Genomic DNA, 9,847 nt, shown 5'->3' with positions numbered 1-9,847 from the left:
ACTACAGAGGTCCAGACCTCGATGTCCTCAATGGTAGATACGGCCATGGTGGTGTCTAATAGTGGGTAAATGTTTTATTTTTACTCACGCAGCTCTACACAGATTTCCATGGGATCAGAAATCAAAACCTGCAACACTCCTGTTCTTGACTGGACCTGTAGTCACCTCAACATCTGATGCTGTACAGAAGGAGGAGGACAGAAACTTCAGCAGCGAGCTCTGAAGAAGACTGCAGTAGTAGTTGAATGTGTTAAAGAAGAATGGTGGTGAAGATGACCTCCATCCTACAAAACCCCTCCTACCCACTGCGTTCCACTGTGGAGACCATGGACAGCTCCTTCAGAGGCAGACTGAGACATCCCAGATGTGAAACAGAACGCTACCGTAGGTCTTTCATCCCCTCTGCAGTAAGAGTGTAGAACTCCTCAGTTTAAGCTGTACTGGCATGATCCTGGTACACAATAACACCAATGCAGTATTCAGTATGTGTTCAGTATTTGTGCAATACCAGATTTACGTGGTATGTCTGTGTCCCTTACAGCATGCTGCATAGTTCTGGAACCCAAGTTTTTTTTTTATTTGTAGTTTTTAGTGGTCGAAGGTTACAATAATAGCTTACTGCCTATTTGTTATTATTTCTCTTCAAATGATTCTGGTGAGTGCTGGTGCTGCTGTAACAAGTGAGTTTCCCCACCGTGGGATCAATAAACTCTGTTCTATTCTATTCTATTCTATTCTATTCTAACAATCACTTTCTGCTATGATTAATAATGTATCTTCCTTCAGTGCATGTAACAACTCTGGGGTGGTTTTTGATTTAAAAAGAATTCATAAACAAGTTGACTCATGAGTCAAGTAGTTTTCATACCTCCAGATTTTTGAAGAGAAATCATAACAAATAGGCAGTAAGCTATTATTGTAACCTTCGACCACTAAAAACTACAAATAAAAATAAAAAAACTTGGGTTCTAGAACTATGCAGCATGCTGTAAGGGACACAGACATGTAAGTCTGGAATTGCACAAATATTGAACACATACTGTCACGAACAGAACTCGGAAGACCTGAAGACGCCAAACACAATGAGAGTAAAATAAAAAGTCTTCATTAGGATGCAGAGTTACCGGAGTTGGGCGAGGCTGGAGACAGAGTCGGAGAGGAGGCGAGGGTCAAAACCAGATCGGACATGCAGATACGGGGAACAGGCAAGAGGCAAGGCTGAGGACAGGCGAAGGTCGTGGAGGCAGGCAGAGTACAAGGCAGGGGTCAGGAGCAAAAACGAGGTCCGGAGGCAGAGGTCAGGCAGGGTGGATGGCTGGAGAATTTACTGGCACAAAGGTTTCAATAATCCGGCCGGGAACTGGTGGCTGACTGGCATTGGCGGTTCTAGGGGCGGGGCCACAGGGGCACTGGCCCCTGCTGAAATATGATTGGCCCCTGTAGTGCCCCTGTCCTGTCACTCATCTGTCCTTTGTGCGGTGATGAGATTATAGGTGGATGCAATTCCGAGTCCAAACACTAGTGGCCGTGTGGCGCTAAGGAGCAAAATAGTGTGTGAAATCCAACAGAAGAAGATTTGAAAGGTTCCAAGAAGGGAGAACTTTTCAACCGACATCGGATCTGATGAGAGTCCACGTTATGAGGAGTTTGTTGGTAAGTCACGAATCACTGTTTACTCACAGTTGCCATGTAAGTCAAGTCTGACAATAAGTCCAATGGAAAGCAATGCCGACATTAGTTAAAGGTAATGTTAAAAAGGGCTTGTGAAAAAACGTTAGCCCTTGCTAATCCATGTACTTCTTTTGTAATCTGCATTTCGTGTGTTAATAGTTGGCACTGTCTGATAGAGAACATGAAAAGAAAGGGTCAGATACAGGCGGGAATTCTGCAGTTTTTTCCCAAGAGAGTGAGTGTGTCAGTTGGTGAGAACGAGCATGGAGATATCAGAGAGAGAGCCGCAGGAGGCTGTAGACCAGAGGCTGGAACAGGGCAAGGGACCTCCATTCCCCCTTTATCAGGTCAGAAAGAATATAATCTTTATTGTGCAACAGTCATGTCAGATAAACACGAGAGACAGCCTCTTGTAGGACATACCATGCTGGGAAATCACATAGACTGTACATATACAGCGTACGTGTAATATAAACGCGCCGTGGCGGCATGGTGTTGCGGGAATTTTGTGGCATTTGTGCTGCCACGGTTGATACTAATATCACCGCAACGCCGGACTTGTGAATGCATATTACAACTTGGCGCAACAGAAGGGGGTATCATGATCACGTGGGCAGTTACTGCCGAGCTCCGGCCGGCAACTATATTAAAAATGAAAGTAAACATGGGCCGTAAGTTTGGCTTTTCTAAACAGAATCAGCTGAGATGATGGCCGGGGAGCCTCTCCGTAAGAGTTGAAGCTCAGATCACCAGAGACTGCACGGGGACAGACACCTTCTGGAGCGGCTTGTTAAAAAAGTTTAATGAGTGTGGCTTTGATCGCAATAAAAAGCAAGTTATGTCCAAGATAAACTGAAGTCCGTGGCAGCGCAGAGACCGCCCCCAAGCTCCCTTTTCACCGCCATCGCATAATCTTTTGTAAAAAGATCATGATTGCACCACATTATCCAGCAGGACGGACTGACCACTTATAAACGACCTAATGCTGCCCATTGTGTTCTGCTTATAATTGAGGATAACCCATTCCCATTTTATCTTGGAGCTGATCCAGTTAATGTGGAGTCATTTTCTTGCACAGAAAATTTGCATTGAGCTTTTTATATTTATCAGTAATAATTGGGTCAGTTATTCCAAGCACCAAAAATAAAGGATTATTGTTTAAATTGATAGAAGTTGTTAATCGTGACAAATCATTAGTGGCAAAGTTGCTTCCCTTTAGTAAATGATTTTACGTTTCTCAAAGCATCTTTCCATTCATCATCAGTAATGTTGCAGTTAAGTTTCCTTTCCCACAATTCCTTCAAGGTTTCCCTAAATTGTGACATTTTGATGTATTGTAAAATGTGTGGGAAAAGTCCTTGTTTGAAACACTGAATTTTCTAATTGGTTGATTAAGTAAGGTCAAGGTTAAGTTTTCCAAAGAGATTTTGTGTTTTGGATATTCCTTTGTTAGTCCAACTTTTCCTGCCATTATTCTAGGTAAAAATAAAAAAAATCACCATTATCTCAAATTTGTTAAATGATGTTATCTTGTACTAATGGCACATATGTTTACTGAATTCTTCCGCTTCATGGTGATGTGGTTTACTATAACATTAACATAATGGATTTAAATTGTATTGGTTTCTTTGTCTACATCTACCACATCTCATCTTTATAGTCCAATCTTTCAAGTCTTCAATTTCAAATAAATAAAAATGTGGTCTCATAGAAAACAAAGTTTTGGCTGGATTTAGCTGGAGTTTGACATATATTTGTATTTTAGCTGCAAACTGGGACAAGACTCTCTCCAATTTAGACAACCAGAGTGAAGTTAATGACTCAACCTTCCATCCTGCTGGGCCACCAGAGTCACCAATCAATGCTAATCCTGCAGGATCAAATGGTAAACATTGATCTTTGAAAGTAATAAATGCTTGTGTATGTATTTGGCTTATGTTAGATAATTTCTCATTTGCTGTTTTCAGACATCTTCCAGTGTGATGCACAGAATCCTGCGCAGACATCAGAACGGTGTTCTGTTCCAGTAGGACCTGGTGGTGTGCTTCTCATTTTGTAAAGGCTCTTTAAATTTAATTGAATTTTGCAGTCAGTCACTTGCAGATTCTGAATGCCATGAATGTTAAAGGTTGAGAGATATAAGCAACTGACTCAGACTTATTTAATTGACTTCCCACCAGACATTTCCCAGTCAAGAGCAGAGGGTCCTGTGATATTCTTCTGGTGTTTTTTCCACACACAAACATATTTTAACCTGATATTTGTGGCTTTGCAAAATAAATTGAATGCTAAAATTTCTCAAATGCTGTGTGTGGTTGTATTTTGTCAATGTACAGTAAAAATTGATGTACAATTGCATTGATGTTTTTCAACATGGTGTTGGGGTAAACTGTATCTACCATACAAAACTGGGAATAGTATGCAAGTATGTTGGACTGTTCGTGGCCCCTCTATAAATATTGTGGCCCCTTGATGGCCCCACCCTCAGAAAAATCCTAGATCCGCCACTGCTGACTGGTGAATATATATATTTGCTAAGCGAGCAAGATGGCGCCTGTGTTCGGCCATGCCACTGCTCGACTCCTATTTTTGATTGTGTTCACAATATACGCGGTCATTTCAGCCCAATTTTCATGTGGCTTTGTTTCTGCTGTACGGAGTTACGATCGTGGTTCTCTTCTTTGTATAAAAGAGTCTATGGAGTTCCTCTTTTATGAACAGCGCAAGTTCCAACAAACATTTCCGCCTCCGTTTGTTTGTTCACCCGACTCACCTGAGTACCAGCTGGTGTGCCGCGCCCCAGGCAGAAAGAGGAGATCGAGGAAGCGGGGATGCAGGTCTGGTGTTCAAGTCAAGCAGAGGCTGGCTTCTTTGGGAGTCGCAGCTCCGGATCGCCCGTCCAGGTGTTTGCGGAGGATCCCTTGTGTCGAGCGGCGCTGTGGCGGCGGGACGCTCCCCCCGTCATCCTTCCGGATCGTCGCGCCTGGTGTCCTGCACCCGGTGCGGAGTTGGTTTTCTGACTTGGATGTGCTGTTACCTTGCAGCCCTGTGTTTACACCGGTGGATCAGCTGATGCTTTCCCGGGTACGCTGGAGATCACGTGATCGCGTCTCCTGCTTACGACCGATCCTGCTGAATTCAGCTCCTAAGCCTTTGACAGCTCTCTCCTGCCGGTTTGGCCTGTTTAATGCTCGCTCTATTGCGAATAAATCATTCTCTTTGAATGAACTTTTCTCCAGTCAAACTCTGGATTTTATGTTCTTTACTGAGACATGGCAGAGAGAAGGTGAATATATTCATCTCAACGAACTCTGCCCCGCTGGCTGCGCTGTTTTTGGGATGCCCCGCCCCTCCCGCCGCGGAGGAGGTCTTGCAGTTGTTTTTAAGGAGACTTTTATCTGCAAAGTGTTAAACACTCAAGCTTTTACTTCTTTTGAATCACAGACAATCAAGATTGGTTCATCTATTCCATTTTACTGTGTGCTGATTTATCGCCCACCTGGACCAGCCACAGCTTTTCTTAAGGATTTTAGTGATTTTTTATCTTCTATCATAAAGCTGGAAAATGTTTTAATTCTGGGAGATTTTAATATTCATATTGATGACAGCACTTCTGGCCCAGCAGTGGAACTTTTAACAATGACTGAATCTTTCAATTTTGAGCAGCATGTCTCTGGCCCCACCCATCAAAAAGGCCATACTCTAGACCTTGTGTTTTCCCTTGATCTGAATATTTCCAATCTTTGTGTGAAGGATGTCCACATGAGTGACCATAGCTGTGTTTTATTTGATTTACACTTTAATCTTGAGTCTACGCCTTCTGTGGTCATCCCACAAAGGCGCATTATTTCAGAGAATACAGCAGCTAGATTCATTGAGATGTTTGACTCCAATTTGTTTTTGGAATCTCAGGATGTGGACAGCCTTATTCACAGCCTAAATAGTCGCTGTAAATCCATTTTGGATGTGGTTGCTCCTTTTAAATCTAACAGGGTAACTCGGAAACCATTTTCTCCTTGGATAAATGACAGCATTCAGAACTTGAAAAGACTGTGCAGGAAAACGGAACGCCTGTGGAAGTCCACTAAACTCGAGGTCCATAGGCTGTACCTTAAGGACCTTATGCTTTCTCTAAATGAGCTGATAAAAAAATCCAGGTCTGAATACTTCCGCAAACTGATTATCCAAAACAAGAAAAAAACCACAAGTTTTATTTGACACTATTAGCTCTATTGTGGCTCCTGCTGCGCCTCTTACACCTGTTTTCAACAAAGCAGATGCAAACAAATTCCTTAATTACTTTGTTGATAAAATTCAAAATATCAAAGACAAACTCCCATCTTTTCAGTCATGTAATGATGATATTGATGAACTCCCTGCGCACGCATGGTCCTCTTTCTCACCTGTAACACAGGATGATATTTTAGCTTTGGTAACCACAATGAAGCCCTCTTTTTGCCTGGCTGATGTCTTACCTTGTAAACTCCTTTCAAAAGTATTTGATGCCATTGGTCCCTGGGTTACCAGAATGTTTAACCTGTCCCTTTCTTCTGGCGTTTTCCCTAGCTGTTTTAAACATGCTTTTGTGGAACCCCTACTCAAAAAATCTAATCTGGATCCAACAGATCCTAAAAATTTTAGACCGATATCAAAACTCCCTTTCCTGTCCAAAGTCTTAGAGAAAGTGGTATCTGAACAACTGGTTTCCTTCTTACAGGATCCCAATATCTTTGACAGGTTTCAGTCCGGTTTCCGTAAGCGCCACTCTACGGAAACTGCGCTGCTTAAAGTGTCCAATGACATCTTGATGTCCGCAGACTCTGGGAAATGCACGGTCCTAGTTTTACTAGACCTTTCGTCCGCATTCGACACGGTTAACCATGAGATCTTGCTGAGTAGGCTCCGCGAGTTGGTTGGGTTGTCAGGTTCTGTCCTGGCGTGGTTTACATCCTATTTATCCGGGAGAAGCCTAAGTGTCTCAGTCAACCAGATCCTGTCTGACCCAACTGATCTACGGTGTGGAGTACCCCAGGGCTCAGTTTTGGGCCCGATTTTGTTCTTGTTGTACATCCTTCCTTTAGGAAACCTAATCCAGGAGTTTGCCGATGATGTTTCCTATCATCTCTTTGCTGATGATCTTCAGCTTTATTGTTCTTTCAAGCCTTCTGACGTTAAAAAATTGCATTCTTTATTATCATATTTTGAGCGAATCAAACAGTGGCTCGGTGCAAATGCCTTACGGCTGAACTCAGACAAAACTGAAGTACTGGTGATTGCCCCCGATGATGCTGCTCCAGGGATTCACCAGCAGTTAGGTGATCTGAGCTTGTCTGTAAAACCTACCCTTAGAAACCTTGGAGTTTTCTTTGACAAGGGAATGTCTCTTGAACATCACGCAAAGCAGTTAACTAGAAACTGTTTTTACCACTTGAGACAAATTTCTAAACTCAGAACAATGGTGTCTAAAGCTGATCTTGAGTTGATTATTCACGCGTTTACATCATCCCGTTTAGACTACTGTAATAGTTTATTTTCTTGTCTAAACAAAAAAGAGCTGTCCCGCTTACAACAAGTCCAGAATTGTGCAGCTAGAATTCTGACCCGTGACAACAGAAGGGCCCACATTACCCCCATTTTAAAAGCTCTTCATTGGCTTCCTATCACATTTCGCATAAATTTTAAAATTCTTGTGCTGACTTTCAGAGCGCTGCATGGTCTGGCTCCATTGTATGTTCGAGACATGCTCTGCCCTTACACGCCTTCTCGCAGGCTGAGATCTATGGATCAAAACCTTTTAATGGTCCCACTTACTCAGTTCAGGACACGAGGAGATCGCTCATTCCAGGCCGTCGCTCCTAGGCTCTGGAATGAGCTACCTCTGTCTTTACGCTCAATCGACTCAGTTGATGTTTTTAAGAGCAATCTTAAAACCCATTTGTTTCTCCAGGCATTTTAAACTTAGTCTCATTCAGATTGGTTTTATTTGACACTGTATATTGTGGCTGTATTTTACTGTATTTATATGTTGTTGCCTTTTAACTTGTGAAGCACTTTGTGACCTTTTTGTCTGTGAGAGGTGCTATAGAAATAAAGTTACTTACTATATAGCAGGGGAAGCAGGTGTGAGTGCTGAGCTGAGGAGTCAGGAGCAGGTGGAGTGGATGAAGCTGATTGCAGGAACAGGTGAGATGAATGGAGTTGATTGTGATGCTGACTGAGGTTGCTAGGGAAAACAGGGCTTGGCTGGAGCTTGGTGAGGGGACCAGGTGAGCTGAATGAAGAGGCAGAGGAGGGTGAAGGATGGGAGTCATGACACATACTGAATACTGCATTGGTGTTATTGTGTACCAGGATCATGCCAGTACAGCTTAAACTGAGGAGTTCTACACTCTTACTGCAGAGGGGATGAAAGACCTACGGTAGCGTTCTGTTTCACATCTGGGATGTCTCAGTCTGCCTCTGAAGGAGCTGTCCATGGTCCCCACAGTAGAACGCAGTGGGTAGGAGGGGTTTTGTAGGATGGAGGTCATCTTCACCACCATTCTTCTTTAACACATTCAACTACTACTGCAGTCTTCTTCAGAGCTCGCTGCTGAAGTTTCTGTCCTCCTCCTTCTGTACAGCATCAGATGTTGAGGTGACTACAGGTCCAGTCAAGAACAGGACCTGTAGGGTACAGGGTCCTAACAGCCCGTACCCTCTGGGGGGTACTTCAGGAGGATGGGGTACCAGGCCCTCTGATACGGGCTGTAAGGACCCGGTACGACTGGTGTCAGAGCTCGGTCTGCATTGCCGGCAGTTAGTCGAGCTCATTTCTGGTGAGAGTCGGCTGCCCTGATGCAACAGGGTTTGTACTGTATTGTATAATAAATAGTTTTCTATTTGACATGTTTGATTAGAAACTATAAATGTTTACTAAATATATTTGTATATGTCATAACCTGCCTTCATTTTATTTCTTAAGAGTAAAATCCCTCTACTGTGGATTTAGTTCTGTGTTATAATCCAACCCCTCCTCTTTAATCCGGGCTTGGGACCGGCAGAAGTGACCCAAAAGGGAAACCCTGGCAGAGTTAGTTGGTTTTTTTTATTTATTTTTTTTATTTTATTTTTACTTATTTATTCATTGGTTTGGTGCTGGATGAGAAGCTCGTCCATTTGCCCTTTTCTGTCAGCTGTTATCTTTTTAAGGCGTAACAGATTTAGGTGTTACACCTCTGAGCCAGAACCTTCTCCAGAACAGAGTGAATGCTGCCCAGAAACAAGCTGTTTCCTCTCTTACTAAAATGCACTCTGTCTGGGAGAAAAAGAGCGTTGTTGAAGAACCTGACCTCAGGATGCTCGATGACCAGGCCCCCAAAGCTCCTAACGGCCCTCCTCAGTGAAGAATTAACCTGTTTTCTGTTGTTGTTAATTCTTCCTGGTTGCCCGTATCCCCACGACTGCCGTTCGTTGATGGCGGAAAAGGCTATTCTCATTTCCGGAAAGTCCTTATGGAGGTGGGACAAATCCTTTTGGATCTGAGAAGCCAGTTCCACCGGGGAAACGTGACCCAGATCGTTTCCTCCAGCGTGGACGACCAGAATATCTGGAGGACCGTGTGTGCAAGCCTCGGAGTAAAACCTGGGAAGGACACCACCCCAGCCCATGCCTCCTTTACCAAACCATTGGACCTTAGCTCTGAGTCCAAAGTTTGGCCCAAACTGCTGCTGAGCCGCCTTTTCACCCCGTCTGATGTAACTGGATCCAATCATCCAGATTACTGGAGTTCCAGGCTGCTCAGACTTGATGGTAGATGCAGTTTTTGGGGGTTCGGAGACACTTTTGGGTCCTGAGTCCGTCCCTTTCCTACAACCTTTGAGGCGGATCATAGTGGGACGTTTCTGCTGAGGTGTCTCTCTTCTGTAGTACTGGGAACGAATATCCTGAGTACTGACAGAAGGCTGGTACTGGTTTGTCTCTCTTCTGTAGTACTGGGAACGAATATCCTGAGAACTGACAGAAGGCTGGTACTGGTTTGTCTCTCTTCGGTAGTACTGGGAACGAATATCCTGAGTACTGACAGAAGGCTGGTACTGGTTTGTCTCTCTTCGGTAGTACTGGGAACGAATATCCTGAGTACTGACAGAAGGCTGGTACTGGTTTGTCTCTCTTCGGTAGTACTGGGAACGAATAT

General features: G+C 43.7%; 1 protein-coding gene across 2 annotated transcripts; it reads left to right on the top strand.

The window, feature by feature from the left end:
* Nucleotides 1-1,115: 1,115 nt before the first annotated feature.
* LOC139065127 (uncharacterized) lies at nucleotides 1,116-6,399 on the top strand. Of its 2 annotated transcripts, XM_070547883.1 has the most exons (3): nucleotides 1,116-1,653; nucleotides 3,437-3,556; nucleotides 3,639-6,399. In XM_070547883.1, exon 3 carries the CDS (start codon nucleotides 4,219-4,221, stop codon nucleotides 5,887-5,889), a length of 1,671 nt encoding a protein of 556 aa, XP_070403984.1. In that variant the 5' UTR covers nucleotides 1,116-1,653; nucleotides 3,437-3,556; nucleotides 3,639-4,218; the 3' UTR covers nucleotides 5,890-6,399. The 2 variants fall into 2 exon arrangements, with proteins under 2 accessions (XP_070403984.1, XP_070403983.1); XM_070547882.1 differs by having other exon boundaries at nucleotides 1,116-3,556.
* Nucleotides 6,400-9,847: the final 3,448 nt, after the last annotated feature.

Source organism: Nothobranchius furzeri, unplaced genomic scaffold (assembly GCF_043380555.1).
Source record: "Nothobranchius furzeri strain GRZ-AD unplaced genomic scaffold, NfurGRZ-RIMD1 Scf090, whole genome shotgun sequence".
Classification (NCBI taxonomy): Eukaryota; Metazoa; Chordata; class Actinopteri; order Cyprinodontiformes; family Nothobranchiidae; genus Nothobranchius; species Nothobranchius furzeri.
The sequence above is the reverse complement of the archived record's forward strand: the minus strand, read 5'-3'. Positions and strand labels throughout refer to the sequence as shown.

Excerpts from the sequence above, each read along its gene's own strand:
- LOC139065127 (XM_070547883.1), top strand. The coding sequence starts at position 4,219 with ATGGCGCCTGTGTTCGGCCATGCCACTGCTCGACTCCTATTTTTGATT.